The sequence below is a fragment of the Drosophila santomea genome, chromosome 2R, assembly GCF_016746245.2.
Source record: "Drosophila santomea strain STO CAGO 1482 chromosome 2R, Prin_Dsan_1.1, whole genome shotgun sequence".
Classification (NCBI taxonomy): Eukaryota; Metazoa; Arthropoda; class Insecta; order Diptera; family Drosophilidae; genus Drosophila; species Drosophila santomea.
The window spans coordinates 10212982-10229793 of NC_053017.2; the positions used below are offsets into that span (position 1 = coordinate 10212982).

The 16812-nt window shown below is 46.5% G+C and overlaps 5 protein-coding genes and 3 non-coding genes across 13 annotated transcripts; 3 read left to right on the forward strand and 5 right to left on the reverse strand.

The window, feature by feature from the left end:
* Positions 1–11: 11 nt before the first annotated feature.
* On the reverse strand, positions 12–1739 carry LOC120446512 (sentrin-specific protease 8). 2 transcript variants are annotated; one of them, XM_039627521.2, is made up of 2 exons: positions 1508–1739; positions 12–1023 (listed from the first exon to the last, which is right to left on the reverse strand). In XM_039627521.2, exon 2 carries the CDS (start codon positions 942–944, stop codon positions 297–299), a length of 648 nt encoding a protein of 215 aa, XP_039483455.1. In that variant the 5' UTR covers positions 945–1023; positions 1508–1739; the 3' UTR covers positions 12–296. The 2 variants fall into 2 exon arrangements, with proteins under 2 accessions (XP_039483455.1, XP_039483454.1); XM_039627520.2 differs by lacking the exon at positions 1508–1739 and adding an exon at positions 1107–1254.
* A 195-nt stretch (positions 1740–1934) lies between these two features.
* LOC120445636 lies at positions 1935–2588 on the reverse strand. Its single transcript, XM_039626174.2, has 2 exons — positions 2224–2588; positions 1935–2160 (listed from the first exon to the last, which is right to left on the reverse strand). Exons 1-2 carry the CDS (start codon positions 2506–2508, stop codon positions 1966–1968), a joined length of 480 nt encoding a protein of 159 aa, XP_039482108.1. The 5' UTR covers positions 2509–2588; the 3' UTR covers positions 1935–1965.
* Positions 2589–3226: 638 nt separating this feature from the next.
* Positions 3227–3298, reverse strand: Trnah-gug. Its single transcript has one exon. It is a non-coding gene; the product is annotated as a tRNA-His (tRNA).
* Positions 3299–3455: 157 nt separating this feature from the next.
* LOC120446679 lies at positions 3456–4504 on the reverse strand. 3 transcript variants are annotated; one of them, XM_039627753.2, is made up of 2 exons: positions 4407–4504; positions 3456–4346 (listed from the first exon to the last, which is right to left on the reverse strand). In XM_039627753.2, the coding sequence occupies exon 2, from the start codon at positions 4318–4320 to the stop codon at positions 3658–3660; it is 663 nt and encodes a 220-aa protein (XP_039483687.1). In that variant the 5' UTR covers positions 4321–4346; positions 4407–4504; the 3' UTR covers positions 3456–3657. The 3 variants fall into 3 exon arrangements, with proteins under 3 accessions (XP_039483687.1, XP_039483688.1, XP_039483689.1); XM_039627754.2 differs by having other exon boundaries at positions 3456–4343; positions 4407–4471; XM_039627755.2 differs by having other exon boundaries at positions 3456–4363; positions 4407–4458.
* A 218-nt stretch (positions 4505–4722) lies between these two features.
* On the forward strand, positions 4723–4794 carry Trnah-gug. The gene has a single exon. It is a non-coding gene; the product is annotated as a tRNA-His (tRNA).
* Positions 4795–5508: 714 nt separating this feature from the next.
* On the forward strand, positions 5509–5580 carry Trnah-gug. Its single transcript has one exon. It is a non-coding gene; the product is annotated as a tRNA-His (tRNA).
* Positions 5581–5840: 260 nt separating this feature from the next.
* Positions 5841–13302, reverse strand: LOC120446805 (Golgi-specific brefeldin A-resistance guanine nucleotide exchange factor 1). Of its 2 annotated transcripts, XM_039627965.2 has the most exons (10): positions 12890–13295; positions 12627–12825; positions 11585–12570; positions 10546–11523; positions 10269–10477; positions 9979–10205; positions 8693–9923; positions 7576–8636; positions 6941–7194; positions 5841–6874 (listed from the first exon to the last, which is right to left on the reverse strand). In XM_039627965.2, exons 1-10 carry the CDS (start codon positions 12989–12991, stop codon positions 6200–6202), a joined length of 5922 nt encoding a protein of 1973 aa, XP_039483899.1. In that variant the 5' UTR covers positions 12992–13295; the 3' UTR covers positions 5841–6199. The 2 variants fall into 2 exon arrangements, with proteins under 2 accessions (XP_039483899.1, XP_039483900.1); XM_039627966.2 differs by lacking the exons at positions 5841–6874; positions 6941–7194 and adding an exon at positions 7241–7524 and having other exon boundaries at positions 12890–13302.
* Positions 13303–13361: 59 nt separating this feature from the next.
* Positions 13362–16693, forward strand: LOC120446806 (protein HID1). 2 transcript variants are annotated; one of them, XM_039627968.2, is made up of 3 exons: positions 13362–13503; positions 13656–14991; positions 15054–16693. In XM_039627968.2, exons 2-3 carry the CDS (start codon positions 13749–13751, stop codon positions 16322–16324), a joined length of 2514 nt encoding a protein of 837 aa, XP_039483902.1. In that variant the 5' UTR covers positions 13362–13503; positions 13656–13748; the 3' UTR covers positions 16325–16693. The 2 variants fall into 2 exon arrangements, with proteins under 2 accessions (XP_039483902.1, XP_039483901.1); XM_039627967.2 differs by having other exon boundaries at positions 13439–13576.
* The last annotated feature ends 119 nt before the right edge of the window (positions 16694–16812 follow it).

The window sequence follows — 16812 nt, forward strand, 5'->3', positions numbered from 1 at the left end:
AGCCAACGCGCTTTGTGAGTAAACAAATCTTTATTTGAAAGACCAACCTTAAAGATATGCCGACGCACTGCCTCCATTGCTTTTGGTTTGCTTAGCGCCTGGCACTTATCATCAAATAAACATTCTCATTCGGCAAGGAAAACTTAACCAACTAATACTAGCAATATCATGGATATCGTATTCACATATGTAATTCCGATGGCCCTCTCTTCCTTCGGCAAAGAGTTACATTCGTAATTTGGTCACTTAAAAACTAGTCGGCTGTGGGCGGAAGTCCCGGCCATCCCCGTCAGCCTTTAGCCCTTGCCGCCCAGCGACAGGATGAGTTTCAGCAGCTCTGTGCGCTTCGCCTTCACGGTGTCGATGTGCAGCGTGGGCAGTCCGTCGAGCACCTCGTACCTGTTCAGGTAATCGGCGATGTGGTCGGTCATGCAGATGACGTGGATTCCGCAATCGTAACCATTGGACTGCTGAAGGCAGCGCATCGGCCGGAATTTGGCCATTCGAGCGCCCAGCAGCTCCTTGATCTTGTTCATCAGCTCCAAGGAGTTGCCCGTGTTGTTGTTCCCGTACGAATCGAAGTGATAGAAGGTCTTCTCCGGCCGCGAGAAGACCAACAGTGACCAGTGAGTGCCACCAGCATCGGTGCTCTCGTTATCGTTCAGCGCAAAGAAGATGAAGGGCTTGCCAGTGGTGTTGCTCTGGTCGAGGAGCTGCTTCAGCTCCTGGTCACCCATGTACTTCATGCACTGAGTAATCTCCGGCGCGATGAAGTGCAGATCCGAATTCGTCTTGTACTTCATGTGCGCCAGGTACTCGTAGTAGAAGCTTAGGATCTGGTCGTTCAGCCAGTGAGGTCCGTGGAGCAGCTGAACATCGGACATCCGCAGGCAGGAGTCGTGGAAGGTCAGCGAAATGGGGTCCGCCTTGGAGTTGCTGCCCATTCTGGTGTGGTAGTGATTGTTGCTGAACCTGGGGCGTCGAGAATTCGTATTTTGGTTCTGGTTCTGGCGTGTATGTTGCCTGGAATGAAAATAGGTGGCAAAAATTGCTTTAAATCATGTAATTGCGACTAGATTCGTGTAGTTCCAGCTGGTGACTGTCACCTCAGTATTTTCCTATCGTGGGGCATCATTTTCACAAACAATCCTCGCGAAAACTCGGCTGAAAGAACTTTTTCCGGAGAATAATACAACTCCAGCGTTTCAAAGTCAACGCACGATTGACGTTTTCGGTTTCCTTTTGCTTTCCCTTTCGTTTGCCGGCCGGCAAGTACTGTTGTTATTGTTGTGGTTTCACAGCAATCAGAAATTGCTCATGCACAGCGCTTCTAAAGTGCACTTCATTTGCATTTTAAACCAAATCAAACGTATCGAACGTAAATACATTCTTTTCGAAAAAGCTGTTTTGTTATTGTGTTGAGAGCGAAAGGGCGTAGCAAAACAAAAAGAAAGACACTGCGGGGGTGGGGTGGTGCTCATTTCCACGCATATATTTTTTCACTCACCAAGCAAAATGGCTTCGCCTCGATTTCGTGACCACGCTCTTAGTCCGTGCTTTGGACACTCCTCGGGTATTACCATTTATTTGGCTGTTTGGGGGCAAATAACTTGAATTTACCAACTGATATTTTCACTAATTTAAAAAGTTACACAACACTCTGAACTGTTTTTCCGATTTTTTCCGCTTGAAATATAGTCGCCGAACTCTCTCCTTCTCGTTTTCGGGTTTGAGTTGCCACACCGCTCACTAAATGTTTGGCAGCGCTGTCTGTAAAATACAGTGTTGCCTAATGAGGCAAATTTACAAAACAGTAATTTAAATATGTAAAAAAAATATTTTTTTTTTATTCGTTGTAAAGAGTTAGCATATCATTTATGTAACACCTAGCTTATAAACCATCTCGAAATGCTGCAATCAACAAATGTTACAAATATGTTAGTTGAATTTATTAAATTCACATTCTTAACATTTCTTGCAGTTTGGCTTTAAATTTTCGGGGCAAACTTCTTTCTCAATTACGTTCAAATTCTCAGCGGGAGTTGGGCATTTAGTTTCTGAAGAAGTCTCGCTGGATTCTGGAAACTGAGCACATCCCTCGGCAGGATTCCACGTTCCTCCTCGCAACTGCTCGTCCAGCCACTTAAGTTGCTTGTTTATCTAGAAAATGACATTCCTTTAAGCTTTTTTTCAGATATGCACATATGTACGAAAATCTATTGCCTTTTCTACCATCTCCACGTCCCTTTCGGCTACAAATAACTTGGCTGCAAATTGGTATATATTCGATGGCCGTGCCTTAACCGCCTCGGCTGTAATGACCCGAATTATGGCTCGAATTTCCGGATGGCGTTGCAAATATGTCCAATCGTCCTTCCGCATGTTTCTGGAAATATTCCCAATAGTGGCATAGAATTTGGATACGTTTTCGTGTAAGTTCCTAGCATGGCTGGTGTTATTTTCCGTGTTATCCGTTTCCTCAGCGCTTGATGTTTTGGTGATATCCATTTCACATTGCCAGAAAAACGTTTATTTTAAATTGTAAAATATTTTGAAGTATTTTGCTTAACGATGCTTAGAAAGTTAAAACTCAATGAGTTCTCAATACACAAAACTTTATGAAAAACCTCATAGATTACTCGTACTATTAGAGAGAAAAATATATATAAAACAAGAGAACGCTATAGTCAAGTTCACCGACTATCTGATACCCGTTACTCAGCTAGGGGAAGTCCGAAGGAGAAATTTTAGCACTGAAATTATTTGGCGGTGGGCGTGGCAGCATGGGTCAACAAACTTGCACTGCGTCTATGTCTCTGGAGTCTGCATGCTTAATCTCAACCCTCTTGCTTTTATAGTTCCTGAGATCTCGACGTTCATGCGGACAGACAAACGGACGGACAGATGGACATGGCCAGATCGACTCGACTTTTGATCCTGATCAAGTATATAAAAGTACAAGTACAAGTATATACAAGTTTTGTACTATTTAATTAAAATATAAATATTTTTTGTCTCTCAGATTTTCCGTTTTTACCTACTTAAATAAGAGAATTCATATAAATAACTTCCTCATTTGGGGCGAAAAATTACGACGCAAACTATTTCCATATGAGAATAAGAGTTAAAACTTTCCTGTATTTAAAATTAAGTTTATCTAGATAATTTATCTTAGAAATTGTAATAAAAAGAAATCCCGACTCCGTGACAATGTTTGTTTCAACATTGCCGTGACCAGGATTCGAACCTGGGTTACCACGGCCACAACGTGGGGTCCTAACCACTAGACGATCACGGCTATGTCAGGCGTTGCAAGGTCGCTGCCAAATGATTGTTTTCACCGCCGTGCGCAGATAATCTCAGCAAATCAAAATTTGCGCATACCCAATTTATGATTACCTTGCAAGTAATTTGAATCAAATCGGAAATAAATCTTAGTTAAAGCAATTCATGAATTAGTATTTAAGGGTCTTGAATAATAATGAAGAGCGAAGTTTTTTAATTTGTCGTTTCTTATAAATATTTTAACGTACATGATATTTGGTTGTACCTGAGGTAGCTCGGCACAGCTACCAAAGCAGCTCCCCAATCTTTTATTTCGTCTAATGGTTATTAATTCTACATTCAATGCTTATATAATCTTATTGGATAGTAATACTACAGTTTTTTTGCCTTCACAACTCCCTTGGTTGGTCCTTTCTGGGTGCTACTGGCTGGAGATGGAGCCAAGGAGGATGAATTGACACTTCCACGGTCCCGACGCTGCTTGAGGCGCTCCCGGAACTGATTGCGGAGTGTTTCCATGGAGGTGTTGAGGGCGAAGTTCATGTCGGGCAGCTGATAGGTGGCCAGCAGGAAGTTGCAGCGAACCCGTTCGTTGGCGATTCGCTTTATAAGCTCCTGCATCTCTTCGCTCTGTACCAGATTTCTGATGGCCACGCTCACCTTGTCCTGGGCGACCGTGGGTTCCTTCTCCATCTTGCGTTTTTTAGATGCTTTGGATCCACCGGCTCCTAGCTCGTCCACAGCAACCGACTCGAACTGGAGGTCAGCACTTATGCGTCGGGCGCCATGCTGGCTCTTCCTTGACCTGTGGCGTCCAGTCTTACTAGATCCATCTGTCGCAGTGCTCATCGATGTGTTTGCCTGGGCCAAGGAGCATGTATATGCTAATTCAGGGTCAAGTTTATGGAACTTTGTTGTTTTGACACCAAGGTCGTGAGTTGTCTTAGATTTTTCACCGGCACATTGATTCGGGACCAGAGTGTCTCCAACCTCGCTTGAATCGGAGTCTATTTCGATGGCCTTATAGCTGCTCATTCTTCCCAATTGTTGTCTCCAAGCTGCTGTGAATGTTATAACTCTAGTCAAGCATTTTAACTGACCATATTCAGGTACAAACTTACCTTAATTCAACATTATTAGGCTGCCTGTTTGCTTGGGCTTATTATTGGTATCGATAGAACGATTGAACGATAACGACCAAATAGTGCTGCGTAACGAAATACTTGACTGGCGCCATCTAGTGCTCGATGTTGTAGACATATTTTTCAAATACTTTTTATGTGTGCAATTATTGAATTATTAAAGAAAATCCGATTAGCTTTCGTGTTTATCAACTGATTGCTTGCAGTAATTAAGATTTATTAATTTTCTCTGTCGTTCTGCAACACTGTGCCTTAGATTTGGATTCTGGCTGGGTATTCCCAACATCCCGTTGTAGCCGTGATCGTCTAGTGGTTAGGACCCCACGTTGTGGCCGTGGTAACCCAGGTTCGAATCCTGGTCACGGCAATGTTGAAATAAACATTGTCGCGGAGACGGGTTTCTTTTTATTTTTATATTTAACTATAAAAAAATGTAGAAATATTGTGAAATGATAAAAATTTCTCCTATTTAAACCATATGGTTTTAAATTTTAATCTCCTGAGGTTTTCGTATTTTATTTTCTAAATTAATATGTATGTACATACATACATATGTATGATTGCATACTCTGAAGACTAGGTAATGAAGGATTAGGTATGGTGGATTTGATCTTGAAATGATATTTGAAGGTAATGAATGTATAAGGTAGATAACAATTGCGACTTAAATACTCTCATGTTAACGTGAGATAGAGTTTAATCGAAAATGTTGTCAGCTTTGTATGTGCATACATATGTGTTAAAAATTGTTTGTAATTGTAACATTAGTGTATATGGATATGTATGTACCAAAGATCGAAAAGTGAGAGGCACTCGTACAAGCTTAGTGAAAGGAAAGGCTATTTCTAATTACCAAAAAAAAAATCATGTCTTGAGTGCGGTAAGAAAACTTGTTCTGTTTTAAAATAAAATTACTTTTGATATACTGCCAGCTTAAAATTGTAAGAGTAGTGATAAATACGACCATTAGTATTGTTACTATTTATGCTATTTATAGCAACATCATTGGCATTAAAATTGAAGTTAAAACTGATTTGACTTAAAATAGTATTTTGGCAGCTGCACAACATCACCCGGTGTAGCCGTGATCGTCTAGTGGTTAGGACCCCACGTTGTGGCCGTGGTAACCCAGGTTCGAATCCTGGTCACGGCAATGCTGCGATATGCATTGTCACGGAGTTGGGTTTATTTTTTGGTACATTTGCAATAGCCGCCAGCTACTTTTTCATCCCAGAAGGTTTTAAGCAAAGACATAAGAATAACGCTCTCGATTTTAGGCGAGCGAAAAGAGAGCAATTTTGGTCGTCACCAAAAAAGTGGCTGCATAGTGCAAAACAAATGTATGGCCGTTACGCATCTTGTTATTATAATGTCTTTGTTTTAAGATCTTTTCAATTTCTAAAACGCGAACGCTTGATTTGTTTAATAGACTTTTAATTTTGATTATTTACAGTTTGCCTCTTTGCATAACATACAGAAGATATAATTATTTTATTAATATTAATTAAACTATTTGCATTACTAAAGCTTATAGGGGTTTCTGCCGGACTTCGCATCTGAATCTGTGATTTAGTGTTGTTTTTCGGTTAGCTTTATAAACACACGCCAGGGCGGAATGTAGTTATACTTTAGTTGGGGGAGGCATAAATAACAAAAACAAATTGACACAATTTTATAGAATTAACTACGAAGAAAGCGCTTCTCTACAACACAGGGTACAAAATTAAAAGGTCAGGTGGATTGAAATTGAAATACACTTTTAACACTCCTTTTCACTGCTGGCCGTAGAGCAGCTCCGATCCGGGCGGTATGCTACTTGGGTCCACATTCACATTAAAGTAGTTGGCTGGCGTGGCAACGGCGGGAAATGCGGTGGCCATTCCTTGGGCCTGCTGTACCTGCTGCTGCTGGGGATTCTGCTGCAACGTAAGGTTGTAGGGATTTTGCACATATTCCTGATAGATATCCGCTGCTGGGCCAGTTCCACTCGTCGCCGCCTGGCTTTCGTAAACGGGTGCAAAGCTGTGCACAATTGATGCCTGCGGCATTTTGGGGAGCGAGGGGTACGCATTTCCGGCCAGCAGATGGCTAATTGGCACATTGATGGCAGGATCGCTAGCTTGAGCTGGCAACGGTTGCTGCTGGGCGTGATACTGTTGATAGTACTGTTGGTAGAGCAGTTGTTGCTGCTGCTGCTGCCCAAACTGTTCCGCAGTAGTGTCCGGTGCCATGGGCACCTCAATTGCGTAGCTATTGTACGTATTGTTGGTGCTTACGATGTTGGTCTGCAGCACTATTGGAGCCGGCTGCTCCGCCTCCAGCGGGCTGTGCGCCGGGGACGTCGTGGCTTGCACGGCAGCAGCAGTTGCCTCATTCACCAAATCCGGCAATAAAGTGCTTGGCATCGGGTCTGTAGCTGCAGGCTGCTGGGGTGCCACAATCATGGGCTGTCGAGAACACGAAAAATATTTCGCTTATATTAAAAAAAGTATATTTTATTTTTCTAAACTCACCTGAGCGAACACAAAGTTTGGCGGCTGTTGCAGTGCATCTGCCACGGGGGGCTGCAGTATAATGCTCCTCCTCGGGGACTCGACGGGAGAGCCAAGTACGGGTGTTGCTGCCGGCGGAGTGGGCGCGTTCACCACTAACTCGTTGGCAATCTGGGTTTGCCTGGGTAAGATGGTCACCGCTGGTAACTGTTGCTGTGGAGCGACAGCTACAGCTGCCAGAGGAGCTGGGTTCGTTAAGGTCTGAGCTCGCTTGCCTGCAAAATTTATCACATTTATTGTTACCATAACTATTTGGTTTGTATAAAAATATAAAGACAGAAATGCAGGCTTGGGACTTAAAAGGAAATGGAGAAGTATTCAATTCTTTTTGCCAACTTTCTTTAGCAACTTTAGCTTGGATCTTAACTTGGCCCATGGTTTCTTGCGCTGCGTAGCTGGAAGGGTATCACTTTTGCCCATGGTTTTTGAGGAAATCTTTGGACTATAGCCATAAAGCGGCAGGGTCAAGGAATACTCAGTTGTGCCCGGAGAAGGGGCGAATCTAATTTGCGTAAAGTCCAGCGAGATCGCTGGAGTAATTGAATCTGATGGTTGGATAAGAGGTTAGGCCCATTCTACAACACTGCGTTACTCACCCTCATCGTGGAATAGCTCATCCTTTAGGTTGGGCAAAAATTCACCAATGCGCCGCCAAGTTAGCTCCCAAAGAGCCTGTTGTAAGCTACCATCCTGATTGTGGAACACACGGACTGAGTGCATAACAAGCAGCATGTTCTTCAGTATCTCCTGCATCTGTTCCGACAATGTGTCCGATCCCACCTTCATAAAGCGCTCAATGTAGTCCAATATATCCAGCCAAAGCTCGTTAAACGCGTTGCCTAACTCGATGAGCGTGGTAAGGTGTTGTAGGAACACCTTAGACATGATGGTGGCCGTCCGTATACGCGACTCCTCAAGGAGCGAGGCGTCTAGCTGGCCGGCTGCACTGCTCTCGGGCAGCAGTTCGTTTAAGAGGGGGAACAGCACCTGGTGGAAGCAAGAGCACCATTCTGTTCCCGACAACGTCTGCAGGTCATGCACCAGCAATGCCCGCTGCTGCAGGCACGAGATGGCATGGGTGCGCACCTCACGCCGCCGATCCATTGCCAGCCTGGCGATGCCCTGCAGCAATGGGCACCAGCCCGGTGACCACAAAGCTGCCGACTGCGGCACTGTGCATCCTTCTTCCGCCCACCATCGGAAGATCTGTGCAGTTCGCGTGTACAACGTATACATCAGGTCCAGCAGTTGAATGGACAACTGTTCGTAGCGCTGGGCCAGGTCTTCCTGTTCTGCCGCATTTCCGTTTATCTGGTTGTCAGCCGGGTCGCCCGTCAGAAGAGTAAGATTGCTGCTCGATGCAGAGGACGCCATGCCCGGTTTGCGTTCGCTGCGCTTCTTGGCACTTTTATGCTTAGCCGCCGACTCCAGCTTTCGGCGCTGGCGTATACCTCCATCCCGGCAAGCCTCCACAAAGATGCGGATGCATCGAACGCAGGCTTCAAAATTGTAAGGCGTAATGTGGGCAACACTGCGAACGATAAAGGCCAGCGAGTCCCAGCACTTGAAAAGGGCAAAAGGTGCGTGGTCCAGTAGCTGGCAACTGTAAACAAGTGTGTTTATTGCAGGAGCACTCAAGCTTGGCGGAGATTGAGGTCTGCAAAACCAAGTTCGATGTTGAATGAAGAGTTTAATAAGTTAAAAAAATCTCACCTAGAGGCCGTAGTTAACTCACTGTCCTTGTTATTGACCAGAATCCAGTTTTCAGCACTTGGACTGGAGGCAGCCGGTGCTGCAGATGCCTTGGTGATCTCCGAATCGGAAGTGTATCCACGTTCTGGCACAGGGGTTGCGTCCTCCTCGCCACTTATAGCGCCATCCGACTTTGCGCTTCCATTGGGTGGCATGGGCAACTGGGCATCATCATAACTGGGCGGCACGGCTCCGGCTCCCACGCATTCAAGTAGATTGAAAATAATCTGCCAGTCCTGCTCGGAATGAATATTTTGGGCCGACGTCTTGAGCAGTTCGTAGATGCCAATAGAAATCTGTTTAGAAATGCGTAGCAACAAGGCTGGCTTCAGCATCAAAAGCATCTTGAGAGATTGCAATACAATCGGACACAGCTCTTCGTTTCGCATCAAATAAATTGCTAGTTTTAGGACCGCTACAATACATCGGTTGAGTAGGTAGTCGTATCCACAGGAGGCACTGCCCATAAGAAGTAGGTACATTTGGTCTCGAACTGCTGGCCACAGCGGTATCATTCGATCCCTATTATGAACCACTATCTTGACCAAAAACTCCATCCAGAAAACAGTTTGATCTTCGGCGTACGGTAGGCCAATGGATTTGTGCCCCTGAGGAGCCTTCAGTAGCGCCAACACGCATTTGAGCAACTCCTGTAGCGACTCTAGTTGCACAAACTTTGATTCCTGAAGCATTTGATCCAGCTGGCACTCCTTAATGCACTTCCGTCCATGCTTGATGAAGTCCTGCTCCTCGTACGTAGGTTCTCGCTGACCCTCCGAGCTAATAAATGAGTACAGGCTAGAAAATAGTCCTGATTCCTGCTTCTCGCGAGGCTTTTCCAGGATTAACATGGCCTTTCCGTTCGCCTCACAAAAGTCTTCCACTTCGATCAATGATTTTGGGAGCAACTTAAGACGGAAAAGCTGAAGGTATAGATCCAAAATGTGTTTCCAGCTCTCTCTTAAGCAGTCGCCATAGTCGTGAACCAATAAAAACACCGTGCGCATTGCAGCCTGAGCCTTTCCGTTCAATCCAAAGTTCACAGCTTGTTGGATTTCATTGTTTGCCGGAGAAGGCTCATGTTGTTCTACGCTGCTCAGCAACGTTGTGAATTTGCAAAGAGTTAAAACGAGGGCATCGAAGTCCGAATGCAGATTATAGTGCGCAGATATGGCAGCGGATTTGCTGAATCCTGCAATGAACTCGTAAACTAAGAAGTTAATTTTAAATATGACATGTTAACGTACCTGCAAGAGTTCTTTGGTAACCCGTTTCAGTGCTCTTATCAAACATAAAGCTTAGGGCGCTCAGAGAAGCACCCCACACAATATTGAAGATGTCCACGTCGTATGATGCGTCATGTACATAATGGAAATGTCCATCGTGGGTGTCTCCTCGACGAAGCAGTACTTTCCATTGATAGTTTTCACGTACCAAGCCTGTTTGCTCTGCTGGCATCACGATCTCTTCGTTCCTTTTAAAAGAAAAAATCGAAAATGTAAGCGAATGGGGACGAGTTATATGTAATTAGGCTTACTTGATTGCATTAAAGACTTGAGCCAACATTTCTTGATCGAAATCTTCGCCACCATTTAGACCACGCAAGTTCTTTGTAAAATCCTCCAGCGTCATTGGAACATTTAAGCGTTTTGCGTTAGAGTTATGCTGATCCATGTTCAGCATGATTATAGCATAGGCCAAGCGGAAAGCAGCATCTACGTTGGCAAACGGGTCTTGGTTTTGTTTCTTAATGGGGGATAAATTTAAAATTAGTATCTAAGGCTCCAAGTAGCAGTTTTGGTATATATGCTTACATGCCAATGATCAGAAAAGTGTTCCAGCACCAAAAAAATCAATGGAGCTTCTCCGGGCAATCTGAAGGTCTCCAAATAAAGGCGCAATGCTTGATCCACTCGAAGACCAGTAAAATCAAACGAGTCCACAAAATTAATTAGAATCTTAGAGTCGACGTTCTTTTTTTTCGAGATGTATTCCCCAATCATTTTCTTATCGAGCCCGGGATTTTCGCGAAGGAACAGGGCCACCTGCATGGGATCAAGCTCGGCATTAAGGATACCGTGTTCTTGCAGATACTGGATGCCTTTCTCTGGACGCTGATTAAAGCGCTCTGTGCCCTGAGATAGCAGGCGCTTCTTCTGTTTTACATTGGCCAGCTGTTCAGTGGTTATAACCACTCCCTCGCCGCCAGATTGTAGTCGTAGTCGCTGTGAGCTAGCGTTTATAAAACTGGCGATGTTCTCCACTTTCTCTTCTACAGCTGCACTATTGCCAGAATCAATTACGATTCCCTCCAATCCGCTGTTGTGCCGAGAATGGCGACTTCCACCTGTTGCTGGCGCAGCTTCTGGCAAGGACTCCCTGTTGTTGCTATTCTTGCTCGCGGCACAGTTTCTCTCGATGCTGTCAATCACACTTATGAGGGTGTCCATCGAGATAATGTGGGTGCTATAAACTGCATTGGTTGCTGACAGCGTATACTTGCTCAGTAGGTTCGTCAGACTTTCAAACATATCCGTGCAGTACAAGTCACAATCGTAGTTGATATACAATTCAGTGACGAAGCCGGGGATACGCCACAACTGCAGAAGATTGTCCAGAGCAAGTTCTCTCATTTCGTAGGGCGTCTTGGGATTGTCGCTAGCAATGATCTCGCTCAATTTCCTAAGGTAGGCTTCAAGCTGAAACTTGAGATGTCCACGGAGAGACTCGAAGAGCAAAAAGCAGAGCTGCAGGTCGGCAGCAAAAATGCTAAGCCGCTCCGAACTGAGAAGCTGCAAGGAAAAGCAAGGGTTAGTTCCGCAATGACTAAGTGAGGAATTTGGAGTCCCCTACCGATATCAAGTTTCTGCATAGGTCGTCCTTTACCAGCTCCAGCAAGCCCTCATACTTCCCAATATTATCGGCTGCCACCTCAAAGGCTACAGTAAGAAGGCTAAGGCCCGTGTGCATCATGCTATCCGAGTTCTGCTTATCCAGGGGATTGCATAGGATTATAAGGAATCGGAACAACTCCTGGATAAAGGGCAGGCCATAAGGGGAGAGAGATGCGACATCATGATCGGTAGACTGCTGTGTGAATCGGACTCCCACCGAGTTGATGTACTCGCTACTATTTGCCTCGACCAGAGTGCCGGCTGCTTCGCCCGTTTCGCCGTCCAGCAAGGGCTCCGAATCGGTCGACTCTACTTGAATAACAGGTGTCTCTGGGACAGGGGTTTCATCTTCCCCCGTGTTCGCAGTTGTTGTTGGTGTCTGCGTAATCTTGCCCTGCATGTCCAAAATGTTTCCCGCTGGACTGGCGGGTGTGGTGGCCAGTATGGGCGCCTTTAAATGCCCGGGAACTGTCAGGTTGGCAGACTGTGGCGTCTGTGGCGGTTCCTCTACTGCTGACGATTTCCTGGGGGCAGCCGAGACGTGGGTCACCGCCTTACGTTTCAGTTTTTCTTGGGTAGCTCCGCTGGCAGCATCTCCGATAGTAAACCGCTTTTGAAGCATGGTGTCACTTCTCTCTTCGGCGAACTGGGGAAGGCGCATGAAGAAGAGCAGCACCATGTCCTTGAGCGACTGTTCCGCCGAGCGACGCAGCAGTTCACTTAGCCTCGGCTCGAAGCAGATCTTGAAGCAGCTGAGCATCACCTCGCACATGGACTCATTGCTGACGGCAGCTCCCTCGGGACTGCGGATAAGCGTGTGCAGCACCTCAATCACTCGCATAAAGGTGACACCATCAGAGGACTGATCGGTGCCCATAAAGCGGGCATGTGTCACAGCATCGGCAATGCGCTCCACGATGTCAGCCAGATTTGGAGATGTGGGATCTGTGGATAGGTAGAGAATGAGCAACTGCAGAGGATTAAGCACTAACCTAATTCACCTATTAGCCCGTAAGACAAGAATTTATTAACCGAGGACAGAGCCAGACTAGTCAACGGACCCGTGGTGTCCGCTGTTCGAATCACCTCTAGAAACGGAGCCAGGAAGACCTGGGGTTCGATCAGACGCAGGTCCTCGATCCGATTTAGCTCAAGCTTGAGGTCAATGAACAGCTTTAGCAGCGAGTCCTTCTCGTCGTCCTGAAGGTGGGTAAAGGGGTTAATTTACTTTCTACTCCCAGTGAGCATTAATAGCACTAGTTACCACGTAGGCGGTGGCATTCCAACGCGTTCCACGTCGCATGGCTGTCATCAGGGTGGCCATTTCGCCCCGCACCACATAGATGCCATTACCTGGAAGCGCCATGGTGTACGGGTGTCCTCCGTTGCGGCTCTCCAACTGCAGCTAGTTGGCTTCCAGTTCCAGGGCTAGCGCAGAAAATTGCAGTTTTCGTGGGGCAGGGCAGCTCCTCCTCCCTTCCGACGACCTTCGCATATGTTTTGGCAATCGCCACTAGGCCAATCGAACACTCACGCAGCCTGGACGAATCTCGGCGTGCTGCCTAGTTGGACATCTCTCACTAATCGAACTGTATAGCTGCTTATTTTTGGTGACGTTTACGTGTCGTTTATGTTCTTTTGTGCAGCCCGAATAATTTGCACTAACGTCTTTCAACACCGGCGCGGCAATTCGTCGCTTCGCAGCACTGGCACAGCTGTAGATGCCAACTTGATGCGGTGATTTCAAAAGATTATAAATAATATACAGTTGCAAAATATATGAACTTGTTTTTCAAATAAAATATGTAGCCAAGCTGTTTCAAGTACTTAAATCGATTTAAAAACTCGTTATTGAAATATGAAATATGACCAAAACAGGTGAGAAAAAACAGTCACGCACCCATATCTATTCGTGAGCGTTTAACCCACCTCTAAGTTACACTGGCAATTGGTGCGTAGGCGAATTTCTAATTGGAATTGTTCGAATTTTGAAAAAGAATCGCATTAAATGCAAAGCACTCTTATTCCAGACTACTGCGGACACTTGCATTGAGGCGACCGAGCACGGGGCAGGTGGATTTACAGGACTCAGCGATACCAAAGCAGCCCACAAGCCAACCAATATGGGAAACACGGACTCGAAGTTGAACTTTCGCAAGGCGATTGTGCAGCTGACGCAAAAGAACCAGAAGATCGACCCCAGCGACGAGCAGTTCTGGGAGCAGTTCTGGCAGGGCCACCAGACGACCCTGGAGGATGTGTTCGCGCTGGTCACCTCAAGCGAGATTCGCCAGATCCGCAACGAAAATCCAGCAAACCTGGCCACCTTATGCTACAAGGCGGTGGAGAAGCTCGCCCAGGCGGTGGACAGCAGTTGTCGCACTCAGGCGGAGCAGCAGTGCGTTCTGAACTGCGTCCGCCTGCTGGTCCGGTGTCTGCCCTATATATTTGAGGACGAAAAGTGGCGTGACTTCTTTTGGAGCAGCCTGCCGTCGCAGGATAAGACCATGCCGCTGGCTCAGTCACTGCTCAATGCCACCTGCGACCTGCTGTTCTGTCCCGACTTCACAGTTACGGCCACGCGCCGTACCGGTCCGGAGAAGGCCGAGGAGCTGGCGAACATCGATAGTTGCGAGTACATTTGGGAGGCGGGCGTGGGATTCGCCCAGTCGCCTCCCCACAACGCCCACATGGAGCGCAGACGCACAGAGTTGCTGAAGCTATTGCTCACCTGCTTCTCGGAGCCCATGTACCGATCGCCCCAGCAGTCCGAGGAGCCCAACAAGTGGATAGCATACTTCACCTCGGCCGACAATCGCCATGCCCTGCCCCTGTTCACCTCGTTTCTGAACACCGTGTGCTCCTACGATCCAGTGGGTTTTGGTGTGCCCTACAATCACCTGCTGTTTGCAGATACCACGGAGCCACTGGTGGAAGCGTGCCTTCAACTGCTTATTGTCACCTTGGATCACGACATGGTGGTGCAGCAGCAACTTACACAGCCCGGACAGGCGTCCTACGACGAGGGCAATTGCGGCGACAACTTGTTCATCAACTATCTGTCGAGAGTTCACCGGGATGAGGATTTTCACTTTGTGCTCAAGGGCATCACCAGGCTGCTGAACAATCCACTTGTCCAGAACTATTTGCCCAATTCCACAAAACGACTGCATTGCCACCAGGAGCTGCTTATTTTGTTCTGGAAAATATGCGACTACAACAAAAAGTTTCTGTATTTTGTGCTGAAGAGCTCCGATGTTCTGGATATCCTGATTCCTATATTGTATCACCTAAACTACTCCCGAGCGGATCAATCCCGAGTGGGCTTGATGCATATTGGAGTATTCATACTGTTGCTCCTATCGGGTGAGTCATATGTGTAATTTTGTGCGTGGAATGAGTACACTTGAACGAATGTTTTTTGATAGGTGAGCGAAACTTTGGGGTTCGCCTTAACAAAGCTTACTCCGCAACGGTACCCATGGACATACCTGTGTTTACTGGAACCCATGCGGACTTGCTCATCACAGTGTTCCACAAAATAATAGCCACTGGCCACCAGAGGCTGCAGCCGCTTTTCGATTGTCTGCTGACCATTCTGGTCAATGTCTCTCCATACCTGAAAACCCTCTCGATGGTGGCTAGTGTAAAGATGTTGCATCTCCTAGAAGCCTTTAGCACTCCCTGGTTCCTGCTTTCGGCACCCAGCAATCATCATTTGGTGTTTTTCCTGCTGGAGATCTTCAATAACATTATACAGTATCAATTCGATGGTAACTCGAATCTAGTCTACACCATTATTCGAAAGCGTCATGTGTTCCATGCCATGGCGAACCTCCCTACCGATATGGCGGGCATAGCAAAGTGCCTGAGTGGCCGTAAATCAGGTGGAAAGTTCAACTTGCCGCGAGTACCGCAGAGGAGAACGGCAGCTGTGTCCCAGGAGCTGCCCTCGGCCCATGTGCCAGAGGAGTACAACGAAGAAGACGAAGATGAGGACGAGGAGGAGACAGTTAATGAAGAGCCCAAGGCGGAAGAGGATCTCGAATCTGAGACAGAGTCTCATGAGCGATCTCAGGCAGGGGAGCTGCAGGCGGACATTCTTACAGCGCAGCCAGCCGAGCCAGGAACACTGAAAACGTCCTTGCTGGACACCCCGGGCATTAGTCAGATGACGGAGCGGGAGCAAGCTCATCCAAATGACAAGCCACAGGTGGAGGATTCTACGGACATTGTGCCCTACGACAGGTCAGCCGCATCGACGCCCACTGACGAGCGCAAGTCCACCTCACCCACTGAACTGTCCCGTTTGTCGGTGGCCCACAGAGCCAGTATTCGCATGGTGCCTGGCGAGAGCGATCGTTGGACGCCCACACCCGAGTGGATCGTCTCCTGGCGCTCCAAGCTGCCACTGCAGACCATTATGCGACTGCTTCAGGTCCTGGTACCCCAGGTGGAGAAGATCTGCATTGACAAAGGACTGACCGATGAGTCGGAGATCCTCAAGTTTCTGCAGCACGGCACTTTAGTGGGCCTCCTCCCCGTGCCGCACCCCATCCTCATCCGGAAGTATCAGGCCAATGCGGGAACAACGGCATGGTTCCGCACCTATATCTGGGGTGTCATCTACCTGCGCAACGTAGAACCCGCCATTTGGTACGACACGGAGGTCAAGCTCTTCGAGATTCAGCGCGTCTAGATCAGTATGTGAATGGATACAAAGCCACGCAGCAGCGGCCAGTAGCTTACACGCTTTGGCATTTACTGTAGTTAATTTATTTAGTACATATTTCATTCCAAATGTCCTTGTGAAAAATCAGAGTGTAATGAACTACCTTTTCCATATGTTTGCGTATTGGCACCACAAAAAATTAGGCTTATCAGTTACGATGTGGCGTGAGTTCAATTCAACACATTTGTTATCGGCTTTTATCATTGATATTTAATTGCTTTTCTAATGTATTAATTTGAAGAGTTTTTTGAAAACAGTATAAGCACAAAGTGTTTTTATTTTAGTTAAAGACTAAATAATTAAACAACTCATGTTTTTGTAGTCTGTGACAGAAAATGTTCCTTGTGCCGTATTTTGATTACATGGCTTTATTTATTTATAATTTTAACAATTTGAATGATTCCTGTTTTCACTTATGAATTTAAAGGATTCACTGCTTTATTCGTAAGCTTTTG

Excerpts from the sequence above, each read along its gene's own strand:
- LOC120446512 (XM_039627520.2), bottom strand. The coding sequence starts at position 1,135 with ATGATGCCCCACGATAGGAAAATACTGAG. Across the intron at positions 1,024-1,106 it reads CACGATAGGAAAATACTGAG|GCAACATACACGCCAGAACC; the intron begins GTGACAGTCACC and ends TTTTCATTCCAG.
- LOC120445636 (XM_039626174.2), bottom strand. The coding sequence starts at position 2,508 with ATGGATATCACCAAAACATCAAGCGCTGAGGAAACGGATAACACGGAA. Across the intron at positions 2,161-2,223 it reads ACGTGGAGATGGTAGAAAAG|ATAAACAAGCAACTTAAGTG; the intron begins GCAATAGATTTT and ends GTCATTTTCTAG.
- LOC120446806 (XM_039627968.2), top strand. The coding sequence starts at position 13,749 with ATGGGAAACACGGACTCGAAGTTGAACTTTCGCAAGGCGATTGTGCAG. Across the intron at positions 14,992-15,053 it reads CATACTGTTGCTCCTATCGG|GTGAGCGAAACTTTGGGGTT; the intron begins GTGAGTCATATG and ends GTTTTTTGATAG.
- LOC120446679 (XM_039627753.2), bottom strand. The coding sequence starts at position 4,320 with ATGAGCAGCTATAAGGCCATCGAAATAGACTCCGATTCAAGCGAGGTT.
- LOC120446805 (XM_039627965.2), bottom strand. The coding sequence starts at position 12,991 with ATGGCGCTTCCAGGTAATGGCATCTATGTGGTGCGGGGCGAAATGGCC. Across the intron at positions 11,524-11,584 it reads TATGCAGAAACTTGATATCG|CTTCTCAGTTCGGAGCGGCT; the intron begins GTAGGGGACTCC and ends TTTTCCTTGCAG. Across the intron at positions 9,924-9,978 it reads TTACCAAAGAACTCTTGCAG|GATTCAGCAAATCCGCTGCC; the intron begins GTACGTTAACAT and ends AGTTCATTGCAG.